We start from the raw sequence: 19,039 nt of genomic DNA, 5'->3' as shown, positions 1-19,039 counted from the left end.
AAAAGCTGATGTCGGAATAGCCTGGACCTATTTCTGCTTTCTTTGTGATTCAAATTTAGCAGTGATACCGCCTGTTCTTCTTTATCCACTAATAGTGTATATATAGTAATTGTATATATTTAAAACAGGGGATTTCAAAGAGGTTAAGAATCTGATACAGAGGACACGTCTCCTGTTTTGTTTCTTCACTCACTGGTCCCGTGAACTTTTTTTCTTTAATACTTTTAAGCCATTAGGGACATCGTTGTGCAGGTAACATGATGTTGATATATTTCTAAAAACGTTTCTCTAAACGAACAAATGTTTCATATGTTTCTCAGATATGACTCGAATAATTTTGCTTGATTTTTTGGGGGTGGGTCTTCTGTCCCACCCTGCTCTTTACTACAAAAAAGCAGACAGTTAATACTGAGCCCTGCTCCAAGTGATCTTCCTTCTGTGTCCCTTCAACCATGATGTGTTGCATTCATAATGTTTTATTAGGCCATAATATTGTTGTTGATGGTTTTTCTTGCGGGCCATAGGAGAATGAACTTCTAGTCAAATCCAGACTTCCCTGCCCTCCCACCCCCCCCCACCCCTTTTTTCAATGTTGAAGCATCTTCTGCAGAGCAAGGGGGCCTTTGTCACTGAGAACAGTGTATAGAAAATACATATGTATCAGAGGAAGTTTTTTTTCTCGTCTTGCATCTTTTGGAAGTTAGGCTTGCTGAATTAGACCCCAAGTAGTCAACACAGCAAGTCAGGCACACTAATGCCCCTTTGGAATTACCCTGAGGATTGTGAAAAGCTGCTGCCTTACACCTGTGATGCACCTGTGAAATTTTAGCTCTATGTTTTAACACTCCGTAATTTTTGACCTAGACAGGGCCACCCAGTGATACCTCATATTTTCCAGGAACAGTGCAGCTTGATTTCAGGCATGGCTCAGTGTGTTCTAATGCAGAAGGAACGCTATTTCCTCAAAAAAGAAGTTTTATGCATGTTATGTATGTTCTGCAAGTGGGTCAGCGATTATTTTGCTGGTGATTGAAGGATGGGAGGAAGACAAGAGTTTTAAGGAAAGGGGAAATCTCTTATTGGAACATAAGATTTAAGTGGGTAAAAACACATAATCTTTCAGGCACCCACACCCTTCTTCTGGTTCAAATAGGAGCCACAAACTTGTAGTGAAGTTGGGTAGAACAGTGGTTAAACGTGGATTTATTGTTGATTTAGTATTAACCTCTGCCAGAGAAAGGAAGACTTTGGGAATCTAGAATTGTTAACTGGACAGGAAAAGGAAAATTTGATACTCCATTCCTTATCTGTCTTCTACATCTAATTAATTGAGGTGCTTTAATCCATATGTTAGTCTTTCTTTTTTTTTTTTTTTTTTACAGTGCAGCAGATGGGCTTCTGAAACATCTTAGAACTCATGTACTTCTGGATAACAGCTGGTAAAGTGGCCAGAGATTGACCCGATAGCTCTACATCAGAGATTTGAAGCTTAGATGCAGGCTTTCCACTCAGTTTAAGGATGTGTTACCACGCATGTCTATATTTAAAAACCTAACAAAGGGAATTTTTCAGTTTTTGTGGCGCTCTTTTATTTGAAGCTCGATACGTTATACACTTGATAGAAGGATCTTTATTGATGCTGTACTCTGTCTACTTGGATTGACAATGCTACTGCTTTTTATTGAAATATTCACATCGAGGTAGTGGGGGGACGTAGTAATCCTTCCCCTTTTGGGTAGATACGTGCTGAACTCCGAGGCCCTGGTTTGCCTTGGGTTGCTCGAGGGCACGCTTTCCAGTCAGCATTCAGTACTTCAGACATTAGAAGGAGGGAAGTTCCCAGTGAAGCCACTTGAGTGCAGGATTGAGGAAGTCTCTGCTTCCTTCTGGTGCATGCAAAGTACGCTGGAGTGAGTGCAATGACTGCTGCAGGTGGAGAAGGGCTTTAGATTAGGCTAAGAGACTTGCGGAAACCATTTTGAAGAATCACTTTTTTGTTGAACGGTGTGGTGGTTTAACCTCAGCCGGCAACTCAGCCCGGCACAGCTGCTCCCTTGCTCCCCGCCGGTGGGATGGGGGAGAGAATGGGAAGGGTAAAAGTGAGAAAACTCATGCATTGAGATAAAGGCAGTTTAATAGGTAAAGCAAAAGCCATGCACGAGCAAAGCAAAACCAGGAATTCATTTGCTCCTTGCCATGGGCAGGCAGGTGTTCAGCCATGCCCAGGAAAGCAAAGCTCCGTCGTGCGCAACGGGGAAGACAAGCGCCATGGCTCCAAACGTTGCTCCTTCCTCCTCCTTCCCCCAGCTCTATATGCTGAGCCTGACGCCATACGGTGTGGGATATCCCTGGGGTCAGTCGGGGTCAGCTGTCCCGGCCGTGTCCCCCCCAGCTTCTCGTGCCCCCCCAGCCTGCTCGCTGCTGGGCTGGGTGAGCAGCAGCAAAGCCCTTGGCTCTGTGGGAGCGCTGCTCAGCCGTAAGGAAAGCATCCCTGTGTTATCAACGCTGTTTGCAGGACAGATCCAAAACACAGCCCCATACTAGCTACTGGCAAGAAAATTAACTCTATCCCAGCATCAAGGGTTTGTCCAATATTGAGTGCTTTTGTCCATCTGATACGTGGTTTCTGTTTTTAATGATTGTTTGAATTCTAGGGCACTACGTTCAAAGGCTAACAAGTAATTTCTACTGTATGGTATCCTTTCTTGTGACTTTAGGTTTTTTTTGTTTTTTACCAGTTTTTGTGGTGCAAAATTGGTTTTTCTTTTCATGCTTTGTACTTCAGGATACAGAAACTATATTAACCCTAGCACACCAAGCAGTCTAAGTATGTAATAGTTCATTTGATTAGTTGCTGGGTGAAGGATAAGGTATTACATCCATTTACCTTCATATTGGTACACTGGAAATTGGGTATTCTATGTAAACATGACTTTGGCCATAGTTCTGGGGACATAAAATAGGTGCTTAGATGGCTCCAGATATATAATTGAAAATGTGTGTTAGTAGAAGTTGCCTTTTGATAAACTACTGTTGTATCGTACATCTGCAGTAGTGATGAATTTTGAAGAGTGGTTTAAGAGTTTGTAAAAACAGAAGAGGCAATAGACAAATTAGCTATGACAGGGTGAGGACTGTCTCCTTATACTTACAGAATGCCTAACCCAACAGTGAACTCAGTCTGTGGCAATAATTAATAATTGTACCTTTTTTTTTTTTTTTTGGTAGGTCACTAGCAAGTGTAGGAAAAGAACTGAAAGATAACTTTTTGCGGGCCCTGGCAGAAAGAGAGGAAGGCAATCGTACTGGAAAAATTTCTGTGAGTATCTGATATCACAATCTTCTTAGCAGCTTAAAAATGAATCTGAATAGGCAAATGAGGTATTTTACAGGAAAACTTCCGGTGGAACATTTGAAAAAGATTTTTTTTTTTTTTTTAAGGAGACATTTCTTGAAACCTAGAAATTTGTTGATGTTAATTTTTTTTTTTAATAAGCAAAGCATATGAAAACACTACCCAGGAGTCTACAAAAGGTAAGTGATGAGCTGAAGGTTACAAGAGGAAGAACATCTAGTGAAGTAACTTGATTTCATAAGAAGTTGTAGATTCTTGCCTTGCCAAATACATTCCCGTGTGTGCTTTCACTAGATGAAGATGCAGCCTGATGGCTGGGATGATCTCTTGGAAACTCACTAACATTGGTGCTACTGGAGTTTCCCTGCTGAGTTTGGGTGGGGTGCTTGGTACGTTGGGTCTCACGTGGGAGAGTGTTACGAGTATGGCCGTGTGCCTCCTGACTCTGCCAGCTCGTACACGCTAGCAAAGCGGTCCGTGTGCTGTGCTTGCTGGTGCTTTACTTGATCCTGGAGAATCCTGGCAGAGGCCCCTTGGGAATCTCCCCTGCCTTGGCTGTCACTCCCCCGCATTCATGTAGCTATGCTCGGGGGACAGTGTTGCTGAAGTTTAAATTGCCACTTGTAAAAGTAGCTCGATCAATATCTTTCAATTTAAAGGGAGGATGGTCCTGTATCCTTGGCTTTTTAATAGCTGTAATTTTGCACCAAGAAGAGTTTGTGCTGGCATGCTGTACAAGGAGGGGAGTTTTGAGTTTTGTGATTTGAGTTCATTCTGCTTCCATTTACCCGTCCTAACACAACTGAAAATGAGCCCGGAACGGTCTCCTGGTCTTACTGCTGTGTTTAGATAGAATAGTGCTGTTTCTTGCCTTCCTTATGGGGTAGCAGGAGCCTGGATTTCTGTCTGTTAGATGGCCTCTCATGTTAAAGAAAAGTCATGAAAGTGACTGCAAAGGCAGCGCTGGGCACTCAGGAAGTCAAGCGTGATGGTGATCTTATTGTCGGGTTCTGCTTGCTTAGGAAGTTGATCGGGCATACACTAATGATTTTTTTTTGCTTTCCTTCAACTCTCCTAATTGAAGTAAAAGCATAACTCCTCTCCCTTCCATAATTCTAGGGTCAATATTTATTCTTTTATGGCCAGCTAATTAATCTCTAGAATTTGCAGAGGAAATGCTGCCTGGAGTGTGGTTCCTCAACATTTGTGGAACAATGCTGTGATTGTTTAGCCTTGAGCGTGGAAGCACTCTGTCACTTATTCCACATATTTACCATAATGTTAAAAAAAAAAAAAAAAAAAAGGAAAAAAGCAGTTGCTAATTGTAGCGTCTTACTCTCGTCATTCCCTTTCTGGCTGTAGTTTTCAGAGCATCATGTAAAGGAGAAGTAATTTCTTCATTTTGCGGGTGGGGGCACTACTGAGTTATGCAGAACCTTTTCAGCGCAGCGAAGGGCTGTCGGTTTATACTAACAGGTATTTATTTCTGCCTTGATGTAAAGGCAGCAGGGCCGAGCCCAGCACTTCAGACTGGCTGAGACCTCCCTGCAGATGGATTCCAGTCCCCGGGCTGTGCTGACGGGGTGCTGCGTGGGTCTGGGGGTGGGAAGTGAAATGTGCTTCTCTCTTACCGCAGAGGGTCTTAGGAGGGCACTGGGAAGCGCCGAGGTCAGGAACAGGCTTCTCAGTCTTGTGGGGGGACGCCGTGCGGTAGCATTCACTGAGCACCTGAAACTGGATCCAGTGCAGCCTGGGAACTCCTGGAAGCTTCTGGTAGAGTTTTCCCTCCTTGCGTGAAACTCGGCCCTGAGAAACCTGGAGAGAAGAAGGTAGAATAGGTTCATATGCTTACAATGATACTCCCCGCCTTTTAAGCTCCTTGGGTTTGCTACACCAAAAGAGGTTTGGGGGGAATTTTTTTGTTTGTTTCCTCTTTCTGATGCTCTGAGGCACGTCTCTATGTTGGAGCTAGTTTGGTTCTCCTCTCTGCTCTGAGGCTGTGTATCCTTATAGTGCTGTGGCAGGGGATATTGAAACAAGCAGGCGGGAGCCACCAGACCTGTGTTAAGCAGAGCTTGCATTCGGAAAGCGCTGGTAAGGGCTTAGCGCTCTGCCTGGCAACCTAGTGTGGGGCTCTAAGAAATGAAGGTAGGTAAATTATAGGCTACCCTTGAAAATTAAAATAAAAAATAAGTAATAAGCGTCCCATCAAAATGAAGACAGCTGGTCTCAGTTCCCAAGTTCCCAGGCCTCCTGCAGTGATACAATTTCTAGGCCCCCAAAACAGCCTCTGGTTATGTATCAAAAGTTTTTGGAACAGTGAGTATTATTACAAGCTATTTGGTACCTACCTAGATATAATGAAGTATATCAAGTGTGCAATTTCAGCTTCAACTCCGACTCCTGCAGTTTGCTGGTTTACAGGGGACCCCATAATGTTTTCTTAATACACTTCGATGTGGGAATGCATTTCAAATAGTGATTCAAAACATAAACCTGTTGGCTGCAGTCATAAATGCACACAAAAGACATTTTTGGTTTTTACTGTTGCTTACCTAATGAACCGCAGAGAGAAGGTATTCCCTTATGAAACTCTGTTTGGTGCGGGGTGGGTTTTTTTTTTTTTTTTTTTTATCTTGACAGTGTCACCTGTGTTATTCCTAGGGCTGTAGACAATTCTGTACATTTTTAGGGGTTGTACTTGGGCTCTAAGACCATGTACACTGGTTGCTGAGAAGACCAGCCTACCCAACGAAAACACTGCCTGTTTGTAAAGCTAAAACTGCTGCCAAGCAATGCTTACATTGCAAGATCCAGTCTGTGCTCACTGAGACACTTGCATGGTTTCCACGCTTCTCTGTTCAGCATGTGATATCTAGAACCTGCTTCTCCTTTTGAGGGGAAGGCAGTGCAAGCCATGGGGACTTGCTTCCAAGTCACACAAGTTGGACTGATAAAAATGAGAGAGACAGCAGGGAGTCATCATGTAAGTTCCCATCCTCCTTCAGAGGGTGTCACGTAGCGCTGTTGGCACTACATGACAATAGCAACTTGGGTGTCTCCGAGCCCATGAGTAATTTAATTAAATCGTTGGCTTTCCTTGCAAAAGTCTGGTCAAGGTAAGACTGACTTTTCTCAGTCCATCCAGATAAGGTTGTATAAGGCTTTGTGGTCTACCTCCAAAATCACTGCACACGTGTGGCAGCGTTGTCAGGACGAGATTCTCTGCCGTGGTGGTCCTCAGCACAACGGGAGTTAATGCTGCTAGATGGGGTTACCTGCTGTCGAGCTAGACTTCGGGGTTACTGCAGAAACGGGAGATGAAGAAGAAAAGGATTTAAAAACCTTGTCAGAGGCTGAAGGAGTGTGATGTTGACAAAGCTTTTTGTAATACATATTTTGCTCTAGCATTATCCACAGCAAGGCCCTTTACTTAAGGGTTAGCAGCACTTCTGCATGTCACGGTGACAGGGATACATCTAGGAGGTACGGTGCGTGGTGTCAGTGCTCTCACCTGGTGTTGCCGGTGGGAGCTCTGCTGGCATGTCTGGACCCTTAGAAATCAACCTCTGCCAAATGATTTTTTTTTTGTCTTTTCTGGATATACAGCCAGCCTATCCTATTGGTACAAAAAACCTACAACAACAACAAAAAACAAACAAAAAAACCCCAACAAAAAACCCCACCAACCAACACTAAAAAAGCACAAAACCAGAACAAAACCGATCAAACAAAAACCAAGCAAAAAACCAGCGCAACACAAAAAAAGCTACAAAAAAAGCAGGGTGAAGTGTCTCCTCCTTTTCTCACACAAAGTGGGGAGAGGGCGATTAAAAACATCCAGTTGCGAAACCTGCACTTTACTGTGCCTGGAAGAAAAAAAATCTTTCTCAGCTGTGTTTGGTGACTGTGTGGCTTGATTAGCTGAAGCTCGTATTTCCCCTCTGTTTCACCTCGGCCTTTGCACGTCATCCATACGTCAAGTTGATCTGGGAGGTTAATTCTCCGAAACGAGACTGTCATGACAGAAGTGTTGCATGTATTTGCTGATTAACCAGTTCCATCCAAAAACTTGATCCAGAAAAGTTTATGTGAGAAATAGGATGTATGAGGTAGAAGGTAGTTTTAAAAAATGAGCAGGGGCTGCGGAGTGAGGTAACACGAGGCTGCTGATGGATTTTGGCAGTAGTGGTGAATGCTCTGTGTTCTCATAAATGAGAATTCACCTGACATGCAATGCATATCTTCCGAGCAGATGAACTCGGCAGGCAGACAGGTCTCAACTTCTTTAGGCAGGTGTATGTTTACCCTATCTAGCCCTCACCTATACTCTGGTATGCATTAAATAGTACTTGTGTATTCAAGGTGATAAAGGGCTCCGTGGATATCGTAGTTGGTATTTACAAAAGCCTTAGGAAATTATGCAATACTCGGGAACTCCTTTCTGTGTGCCAGAGCAAGTCTCTCAGTCACTCTGTGAATACCTTGAGGCTGAGCTTTTTGGGAGAGGCTTGGGGTGGTGGGGCAGAGTAGGACTACAGCTATACTGATGTATCTGAAGTCACAGGTACCCTGTAAGCGTGGATTTGAATTTCATGCTGGTCGTAACAAGTTATAGTTACGTTCTTGCGGGCATCGGTGCCAGCATCAAAAGTGTTGAGGCACTTCAAATAATTTGGTGGAATCTGTTCATGGAAATTAGGGACGTTAGTAAGCTAAGGAATCATCCTTCCCTCCCCCTGTTCCACTGATTGGTGCGGAGGGGAAGGTTTCCACAAAAAAAAAAAAAACAAAACAAACCCCAAACCCAAAAAACCCCCCAAAATGTGATGTTCCTGTTTTCAGTCATGTGAGAGCTACAACCAGGAGATCAGATGAAATTCATGCCTAGCAGAATGAACTTGTTTGGCTTTTTCTACTGAGTATTGGCTGTGAAAGCAGTTAGATGGCTGGGCCATTTTGGCTTTGCAGTGTGCGTTATTGAAGCTGTATGGAAGCACTGGTCACAGCTTGTTCCCTTAGAGCCATTCAGAACAACCACTGCAGGTGATTCAGAAAAACTTGTGAATTGGGCACTTGCTAATATACGCGTTTCCTGCGTTGAAAACTCGATGGAGCATAAGATTGCGTTGTATATGACCAACAATATTGTGTTGACATGATCTTTCTTCTCTTTACTGTTCCCAATGTCTATGAAGGGTTCCCTCTCAAGAGAAGGAGCGTATTATAGAAATGTTTATTTCCCTTTTAACTCAACCTATGTTTGTCTGTTTAATAAATCACTACAGAAATTGCATGAGTCACGCAGGTAATCGGAACTTAATTTAAAACAAATCACTTCTGCCCTTGAAATAGAAAATATATATTAAATTCCACGTCATTGGAAAGTGCCTAGTATGAAAGAAATTAATCTGTGTTTCCTGGACGTAGATGTAATTTTTTTATTTCGTCTCTTGAAGGCTTAGTATGCATTTCTCACCAAGTAAAAGGCGGTACGGATGTGTGGAAGTCACGTTACTTGTTGAGACTTCTTGTGCAGATAACAGGTGGAACCTTTTTTCCTTATATTTTATCTCCAGAAATCATAGGCATGATTGTATGCTACTGTTTGTGTACTATATGCTGCTGCACGTTTGGCAACAGGTGTAATGGAGTATAAAAACACTTGGAATGCTTGGAAATGGGGCTGGTGCATCCAGAGTCCTCTGTACCTCAACACCAGCTGTTAGGGAGCTGGCTGTATATTTTTTAATTAGTTTTATTTCTATTATTTCACTTGCAGGATCGTGAAGTACTGGCAACAGAAAGAAATTCCTTCTCTGTAAGTTATAGGTGCAGTATCATGGAAGAATTGTTCTAGTTTAATTGTAATGTGTGGATTGTACTTTATTTTAAAGACCTTAAAAAAACATGATTAGTTGTAGTGTGTGTTTTCCATCGGAAGGCTGCCAGACTGATACTGCATGTAGAAAAGCGTGTGGAAAAGCAGGAGAAATATAGAGCGTCTTTTATTTCTTCATTCTTTTCTGTAGTTTATCGGAAGTGAAGCAAAAGTTAGGAGAGCTGAGTACATTTTGTAGAATACCTGAATTGTATCGTTGTAGTGACATAACAGCTGTGAATAACTGCAAACTGCTTGCGCTGTGGCAAATGGTGATGGTCCAGATCAGCTGACAGCAAGGCATGTGGCATATTATTTGAATGGTATTAGCTGTCATCAGAAGACGTCACTTAGAATACCGATGAAAATGCATAATTTTATTGACTGCTATTAATTCAAGACCAATTAAGCTCCCTTTAAAGACCTTGTAGTTGGTTTTCTTTGTTTCAGCAGAAGTCTTGGGTTCCTTATAAAGACAGCTCGAGAGGGACTGATGAGCGATTGCATACACGTATGTGACGCTGTGTCTACATGAGTGTTTGAGTTGGGATGAGGAGGGTAATATTGAAACAATTGCTTCAGTGGGCCCCACTTACCACACGTTGGTCTTGCATCGCAGAGCAATCTTGGAATGCACTTACTGGCTTGAATTGGAGGGGAAATAAAAAAAAAGAGACATTAAACAAGAAGCTGGGCTCCAGGGGCACCATCCTTTTACACATAGCCAGTTCTTGGGATCTGACTAGTGCTACTGTGATGTAAAGATCCCCAAATGTGTACGTTGTGGGGACACAGGGGCTCTGGCTCCAAGCATGTCATTCCTGAAGTCCCGCTCTTTGTGTTGCGTGATTGTCCGGCGCAAATGTAGCTTGAGGAGGTCTCTCCTGAGTAGGACCTAGATGAGTGCCAAATTTTTGCTTTTTAGTAGATGTCTTACATACAGCCAACCCAGTAAAGAATAGTAATCTTAGTGGGGAAATAGGTGGTGTTACAAATGCAATTATAGAAATATAGAGCAAATGTACGTTGCAGTACAGCTCGCTGTATTTGTGACAGTAGGATGTGTTAAATGCTAGGACGTGAAATGGTAAACTTCCGTCGTGGCCTGTCGGCTTGAAGAAATAAAATTCTCAGTAGGAAGAGAACTCCTTGAAGTGGGTCATGCTTTGCTGAATCATCAAAGAGCATCACTAAAACACAGACAAACAGGCAATCACAGACTGTAAGTAAATTAAACCAAACCTACTATTTTGTTTTCCTAAAGTAGCCATAGTTGGCCAATTCAGAAGACTGATTGTCAACATCAGGGTACTTGTATGAATGTAATTTAACAAATCCTATGAGAAGTATTTCTAAAGACTTTCTTTCATTTTCCAAGAATGTCAGAGCTGTGTTCATAAGTTGTTGATGGGGAGGAATTTGTCATGTGTTCATTCACATTCTTCTCAAATTGTGAATTAAAAAAGGAGGGATAAGCATGTAAATGCTTTAGCTTAGGAAAATATATGTTTTTAGAGACTGTGCATACTCTGACGTTAAATCACTGACTAAAATACACACGGGGGGCAGGGGGGAAAGAGCTAAATATCTGTCCTACTAGCAGAAGAACTGTGACTGTTTTTCGGTCTTGAAGCAGACTCTTGTGGGACTCACACTTTTCTAAGTGATTGAAAAGGGGTATTAATGAATTTTGGGATGGGGCCTTCCCTCTAGCAAAGACATCAAGAATTGGACGGTTTAGGTTGTGTTACAGGAGTTTCTCGTTAGACATTCTCTAGGCACATGGAAAATAAGGCCAAGCCTGTCACGTGCTGTGTTGGCTGTCTCCAGATGGGCAGTGGCTGTCCGTAACTTCCTCTTCCCATGGGAAAGGGCACTTGAGCCACTGTCTTGCCCTTTCGGGTAAAAGCGGCAGAGCTTGGAGGTAGCATCTTCCTGAGGGGGCTGCCTTAGGGTCTCTCTCCTCCAACTGACCAGGTCTCTTGGACTTTGTCATTCTCATTCCCTGGCGCTTATTTTTTTGGCTTCTGAAAGCTTAAGTGGCTGTTCAGTGATTCGGATGTGAGGGTCATGCTCCATGGTGATGCCAGGTTTTACTTGTGCTTGGGGGTGGAGGGATTTTGGCAAGCGTGATGGCTGTGGAGTGAAAGTCCTGATTTGACAGCAGTCCAACTCCAACCTCTTCCCGCAGTGAGGAATGGCAGTCTGGCTGTCGCACGATGAACCGCTGCAGTTTGCTGTCTCATGTACTTAAATGTTCTTCAAGTGGCTAGTCTGTCTTGTTTTTAAAGCTAACTTTCTTGGTCTCTGACATTGAATTCCTCACAAATTTGTTTCTCTAACGTGAATTTGCTTTCTGGTGTAGCCCTTTGCTTACTAAGCATTCTGAAAAAAATGCTATGTTTCAAGTCAGAAAATACTGGTTGGAAAACTTTTAATTCAGGTCGTAAAATGGCAAGTTTACCTTAAGCATGCGTGTTTGTTTTCTGGGATATTTTTTCTGTAGGATCCTTGTATAAAGTGGAGAACGTGTACTAGCTGGCTGCTCACCACATCTGTCTGGGTAGTGTTTTGTCTACTTGGAAATGGAGGTTGAAGTCACGCCCCTGCAGACCTCAGTGGCTATTTTGACACCATTGAGCTAAATGGAGCCAGGACCACATCTCCTTGTATGTGTGCTACTAAGTTAGAGTATTCCTTGAGATGGCATTATTTTATGGAAAAGAAATTCTTCAGTGTGATTAAGGACCTTGGGTCCCATATTGATTGCGGTATTTCTCTGCTGCTGTCAGCTGGGTTCCTCCTGTATTGAACTGGAAGCTGAATTTGATCTTTAGTTTGCTTCATGTTCTCAGCAGTAGCTTTTTGCAGGTTTAAATGTAAGCCCAGCGGGTGTTAAGGAAGTTAAAACCAGTTAGTTACACACAAGATCGCAACTGGAAGTTGGTACGTGTAACTCCGGAGATACTTCTCTCTTGCTCCTGGGCATGCACGAAATGAACCTCTGTGAATGCCTTTGTACCGAGAACTGACAACGTGTTTCACATAAATAACAACCTGCGATTTAACTGGAAAACCTGTTTTCTTAAATAGTGCGCACATGTTTTAAGAGCCTTTCGGTGTTTGTTCTCGGGCATCGTATTTCAGGTTGTATGTGTTTTATAATGTTAGCTTAAAACAAGTAAGTAGTGCGGTAAAAAGATATCTGGGTAAACTCAGTGAAATATGATGGTACTGATAGAAAAATGGTGATATTGTCAAAAACAATTTATTTTTTCCTTCTTGGTCACTGACTTTCAAAAAGCATTATGCCCGCATGTTTTTATTAGTATTTTCGGTTCTTGAACCTTTACAATAGGAGCATTTCTCTTTTCCCAGCTATAGAAAACAAAACCCAAGCATCTGGCTGCCTAATGTTACCAAACACAGTGACTTTCACATTATAAATTATTACCTCTAAAGGAAGCAATGGAGGAAGGCGGAAAGAGCTGATGCATGAAAGCTTTTAGTGGAAATGAATGAAATAAACAGCTATTCTGTCAACAGATCATTTGATTTGCTCAAATTAACTAATGGTCTGATAAGTGAGACTCGGTGAAAACCAGCTGTAGGAAAAGACATTCAAAGCATTACTGAAAGAAGCATGATACGACAGCTGGAATGAGAACTAATGGGCTTTAAGGCGGTTCTGTATGTTACGCAATATTCCTAAATATTTCCCTCCTTAGCGTTTGAGTGATGTTCTAGGCCGCCTTGCCTGCTAATGCGAACAGCTTTATAGCTCTGCTTTGTACGTGCTTCTGGCCTGTTGGATGTCACCGAGAACAGAGTTTGTTACGAGGGGAAATTGTTGCTTTTCGACAAAGGGGTTTGCTGTGGGCGCACGTTTACTGAGCGAGCCACCTGGTACCATGACATTAAATTAACAAGTCATCAGATGGTCATACAGATGCTTGCCAAGTACCCACTGACCTACTAATTCAGACCATTACAGAACTAGTCAATAGAGCATATGCTTTCATTATGCTATATACTTTTTGATTTGTAGAGTAATAAATGACCCTAGCACATGCGTAAAGTATGCCTACGGGTCATTTCTTGTAGACCTAGAAGACAATTGAGGTCAACCACGTGCATCGGTTGAAACCCTCTGTGAATGACAAAGACAACGTACATTGGTTTTATCTTGCAGGAACTTGAAATGTGGTGACACTGCGATATGTGGGAGATGTTCCATTTCACGTGGAAATAGCACTGCTGCAGTTGAAGTAGAATACGTTGTAAATAATATGCTGCATTTACCCGAGAACTCACTTGGAATATGAGAGCACTGTGTCATACGGTGGCTGACCTTCTTGCTTAGCCAAAAATCTCAGTACAGAGAGGATTCCTGGCAGAGGGTATTCCAGTGTGGCAGAGCTGCTTTTCTAGCAGATTTGCTAGCTCTGAAGGTTTTGCAACCCCAGAATAACTTGTAAGGAGCGTTTTTGAGCTAGCTGACTAGCGAAGAGCTTCGGGCTGTTGTTGTGCCTGTTTGGTTCCACCGCTCTTGGCTCCGAAGGGGGCTCTTGCCCCTGGGGCTGCTCTGCGGCTGGCTCGCGAGGTGAGGGACTGGGCATTAGGACACAAGCCAGTCGTAGTGGGGCTGCCGCACCCACCGTCTTTGCGGGAGGGAAAGTGTAGATGCGCGTTTAGTGAATTCTGCCTGCTGTGGGTGTTTTTCTTGAAACTGAAAACTCATGTTAAGGCAGGCAGTCCAGAAGATTCTCTCCAGCAGGCAGGATGCTACTGCGTGAAAATGAAATGCTTTCCTTTGATAATTTGGGAGAGTACCAAGTATATCTCTCGATACGTGCAAATAAGCAAGGGCGAGAGAGAGATTAGCATTTGTGGGTATTTTAGAAGTTTATTTTGATCCACGTTTGTTTTGAAGCAACATTTGTGTTGCTTGTAGATAAATAGCACTATATTGGCATGTTAGAAGTAAGCATCGCAAAAGCGGTTAAAAGTTTCATTCCAACTGTTTGAAACTTAGTTCAACTGCAGTTCTCGCTAGACAGCAGAGCCTGTTTGTTCACCCCATGTAAGTTTTGAACAGCTCCCCTGGAAAAAAAAAAGGGGGGTGGGGAAGAGTATACTTCTTACATGTCCGATGTGGTGTCTTCATCTGGGAAACAGTTTTCACTGTGAATAGCGAAATCATAGAACTACGTAGTGTAATGAGCTGGCTAGGAGAGAACTATGACAAACCTAATCATTTTCAGATCAACTTCTAAAGGAAGCTAATCTAAATTTCAACAAATAACACTTGTAAGTATCTGTTTATTTGTACTTAAAATAGCATTGCGGAACCCAAACAGAAGCCCTTTTTACTAGGTATTGCACAGTTAGAAGAGATCCTAATGACTTCTGACCGGCATCCTGTAAGTAAGGAGAAGGGATACATTTTTCCCTTTAAGAGACAGAAAAAATGATTTTGCATCACGCCGAAAGCGCTTCACAGCAGTGCTGGGAACGAACTTCTCTTCAGATGTGCTGATCCTGGGGTCGCTGTGTTTCTGCAGCGCTCAAGTAATGGCTCTTGCCAGCATGTGAGAAACTCTGCCCTACTTCACTTTCACAAAGCCTGTAGGCTATTTCTTAAATAGATGTAGCCCTGTCATGCTTAATTTGTTTATTATTGTCTATTTTTATGATGTTCAGTCAACACTGTTGTTCTAATAACCTTTTTAGTTTGGCCGTCCTGGATCATAAACTGCAATGTACGAAAACAAGCGCTTGAGAGTCAGATCTGCCTTGCTGAAATTCTTCTGAGCGTACATGTTAGTGTATATACTCTAACAACGATGTAAGTGTCCCTCGTGCCAAATAAAACAATACAGGAGAAAATAAATTGTTAACCTGAAATACACTGAAATACCAAAGGTAAAACAGTAGTCCTCCTCCCTCCTCTTTGGCTTGAAAATAAGTCAGAGGAGAGAACCAGATATCAGATCTTTTTCTGGAAAATATACCATAGTGTTTAATCAATATCAATTTGTGGGCTTGTAAACATTTGAGCACTTACAGGGCAGAAAGGGCTATAGCAGAAACATTACTGCTGGTGACCTTGGTTTAATCTTTTACATCTTTGTATTTGGTAAACAGAAATTGTCTTTTAGTGCTTCTGGTGATATTTACATTCTTAAAATTAGGGATCAGCTATTCTTTTGTATTCTGTAATCATCTATGCAAGGAGACAACTGGCTGTTAACTCGTGTTCTGTAACACGATATTGGGCTTTCTTCGAAGGCTGCAAAAACAAACTAGAAGCTGATATGCACAAATGTCTCTGGCAAAGGTTCTTGCTGAGATAATCTACAGTGGTGAGGTGCTATCTGTGATGTAAGTTTACAGCAGTAGATGATCAAATAAACAACTGCAGTCAAAGAATATCATCTAAACTAATGGAGATAATTGTTCTGTTATTTAGGAATAGGAATAAAAAACAGTAGTGCATGTTCCACAGGTCATATTGGTTTTGTTGTGTAAGCAGAGCTCTAAGGAGTACTTCTTGCCTCTACCCCATGTTCAGGGAGTGAGAGCATGATGCTGTGAACATTTTACGTTTCCTCTAGAAAGCTGTCTTCCCTCTGCCCCCCACCCCCAAATCAGACCCTGGGTGCTCTGAATGATGGTCATGAGGTGCTTCCAGTCTCATGCTCTGATAGGGAAGGACGAACATGTGGTCCGTATTGGGCAGCGTTTCTGCTTTCCCTCTCCTGCCTTTGGATGTTACTATTACCTGATGCGCCGGTTCTTCCTCCCTCCAGGTCCCCCCCTTGGTCCTTTTCTCCCTCCCTTTTGCCAACCCAGGCTGCATGCAGTTCCAGAGTGGAAACCTGCCCACCTACCTTGGATTTCTGCCCTTCCCTTCAAATGGGGCATTGACTTTGCTGTGAGGCACTGTACAACACCTGTCATGGCAGGGCCCTAGCAGGAGCTGACTGTCGTCACTATCCGAACAATAGTTCATAACATTTACAAGTCCGTGTTCATGGACGGTTGAATTCTGGTGCTATAGAAGTTCGTTGTGAAACCGTTGCTGTCCAGGGGGAATCTGGGTTGTGCTTGTTAGCATCAGATGAATGAAAGAGATTTGTTTAAATAGTAGTTAATGCTGCTGATGCGAGAGGGGCACGCTGTTGCTCTGGAGTCCTCTGGACGTGCCCCTGGTGGTGTTTATAAATGCCCTAACGTGTTCTAGGAGCCATCTGGAGGCAGATGAAAATAATTTTGATCAGGTCCTGTCAGAGCGTGTTGTAAATCAGTATGACTCCGCAGCCAAATGGAAAACCGCATGAACCACATGACTCGGCTCCCCTGAGACCACGAATGTTGTTTCTGTCCGATTTTTTTCTATCCCCATTCATCAGTTTGAGGCTTTCATCTCCTTTTTAAGCAATGGCCTTTTAAGCAGGGGTGAAATTACACCGGTCAGTAATGCGTGTTCTTGTTACTCCATCATTGTGTCATTTCTACAAAAGGAATTACATGAAGCTATGTCCTGCCATACAAACCAGCCAACACTCTCACTTTCTGCTGGGTTCAATATCTTCTTTTTCGTTATCCATGGTAAAAATGAGAGATGTCACCCATATTGGAAGACCAGGCAGGAGCGATGCACGTATGCTTGTGTAATTAGGTGCGCAGTAAGATCTAATCCCTCTGTCGGCGCTTGAACGCGAAGACTAAATTTTGCATGTGATGTGTTATCAGATGTGATTTTAGGCGCAAACAAGGCTACACCGTTCCTGTCAGTCCCGGACTGTTCTTTGCTTGTTTTCTGCCTCTGTAAAACTCTGAAGTGTTCTCTTTTTAAGGTGTGTGGGATGGAGACACTTAGATGTTTAGTCCTTCTTTTTTAAATATTGCGACGATTGCCTAGGAGCACTCCTGCTGAGGATTTGGCTTTGTTCTTAACGCAGGCTGGGAATGTTTACAGCTTTTTTGGTGGATGACTTGAGAGACAGTAGGTGTTGCACTCTACTGCATTTTTAACATGCGTCTATTTAATAGAAAAGGTTAGAGTTCTTCTGAAACATTTGCAGCTTTGACAGATTTCCATGTTTTACATCTCTGTGGTTTAAGGCGTAAATAACATTTGAGTTGAAGATTCATAGTTTGGCCTATTAAGATACATGTTTTCAGTAATGAAATTATTTTTATTCTGGGGAATACAAGCTAAGTGTGTAGAATCATAGAGTAGTTTGGGTTGGAGGGGACCTTTAAAGGTCATGTAGTCCAACGCCCCTGCAACGAGCAGAGACATCTTCTGTGGCATTTTTTAAAGTCTTTCTGAACTATTCTTCCTTCCAGTGCATGATAACAAGATACATAAATTCCAGTGCTTGAGATGGGACTTGTTAATTCGCCCTTCAGCTTTGCTTTGCAAGAATGATGAATTGCATCTCGCTGCAGTACTAAACGTGCTTCTGGAGCGGATGTGTATGTTGTCTGCGTGGTCACGTAGCAGAAACACGTGGTCGGCAATAGTTGGGGCGTTCTGCTGCTGTTCGGCCGTGTGCTAGGTGGGTCTGTGTCCCGCCCCCAGGCCACGATGGAGAGGCCATAGAGAACACTAGGAGGAAGAGTCACCTTTTTTTGACTGTGGTCTCTGTGTTACGCCGTTTGTTCAGTTTTGTTTCAACTTGAGCTGAAATATATGCAGGTTTTGCTTGGTGAAGAATATGTAGGTAGCAATAAAGTAGATCATAGCTTTCCAAGAGGAGTCAGCAGGCGTTACACTGACTTCTTAGCATGCTGAAATTGAGATGGATTCCTGAGGACTTGAGAACGCAGGGAAGATGGGGCAGCAGTTTGTGTATAAGAGGACATAACACAAAACCCAGAAAAATTTAAGCTTCAAAAGCATTAGAAGAATTAATTTTAAAAGTCTAACAGATAACACATCAGGGACTGCAAATTGAACTGAGCAAGAGACGTCAGGTGTTGCAAGAAGAAATCCACCACAACAAAGGCTAATTGACATGGGAAAATTGGACTCTATTATTTCACTCGACTGCAATACCAACCGAGAATTTGCCCCTTAGCATAGCTGGCCTTTTTCTTAGGTATCCTCCGATAGCCTTGCGGTGCCAGTAACCTCGCACAAACAGGTGCACCCCAGCAACTCCTGTTTTGTTAACACGGAGAACAAAGTTAATGCTTTACCAGGTGCAGTTCACACCTGTGCGGGGAGTCAGGAAGACGGTCAAGGTTCAGAACGGAGCAGCGGGAGGGCGGCAGTCGGAGAGCCGGGCTCCGGCCAGAAGCCCCGCAGGACCTGCTTTGGACCGGCTCCTGGCATCCCCTCTGTTAGCTGCCAGCCTGTGCGAGCACAGGCGTCTGCAGCCTCAGAGTCTCCTTTAGCCCCGCTGTAAGTCTGAAATGTAACACTTGGCAGCGCGGGGACCAACCGAGTCAAGCCCCCATTGCTGGGAAGATGCAAAATGTCTCAGCTGGCACCGATGCATCTGAAGTACTTGCCCTATTCTGAAATGTTTGCGCTAATAAACTGAGCTGCCGAGGTAGAACAGAGAACACAGGAAAGCTGATCGAAGCGTCCAGGTGTCTAGAGACTTACCTAGCAGATATCCCAGCGTATCACTGTTTAACAGAGTCATGTTGTATTGCTTTTAAGTTGGTTTACAAACCAGGCGTGCGTGAGGAGAGTTTAACTAAATCTGCAGTCCTGGCAAATATATTTTTTAATCACCGTTTCAGGAAGGCCTTGGTAATGTGTATTTATAAGGTGTTTTCTG

The 19,039-nt window shown here is 43.1% G+C and overlaps 1 protein-coding gene across 1 annotated transcript in view; it reads left to right on the top strand.

The window, feature by feature from the left end:
* Positions 1 to 19,039, top strand: part of CFAP299 (cilia and flagella associated protein 299) — a 222,647-nt gene that overhangs the window by 73,392 nt on the left and 130,216 nt on the right. The window contains 1 exon segment of the mRNA XM_075709379.1: positions 3,229 to 3,319. Within this exon segment, the coding sequence (XP_075565494.1) occupies positions 3,229 to 3,319 (91 nt within the window).

This window comes from Pelecanus crispus, chromosome 4 (assembly GCF_030463565.1).
Source record: "Pelecanus crispus isolate bPelCri1 chromosome 4, bPelCri1.pri, whole genome shotgun sequence".
Taxonomy (NCBI): domain Eukaryota; kingdom Metazoa; phylum Chordata; class Aves; order Pelecaniformes; family Pelecanidae; genus Pelecanus; species Pelecanus crispus.
Note: the sequence above shows the minus strand (reverse complement) of the source record. Positions and strands in the feature narration are given on the sequence as shown.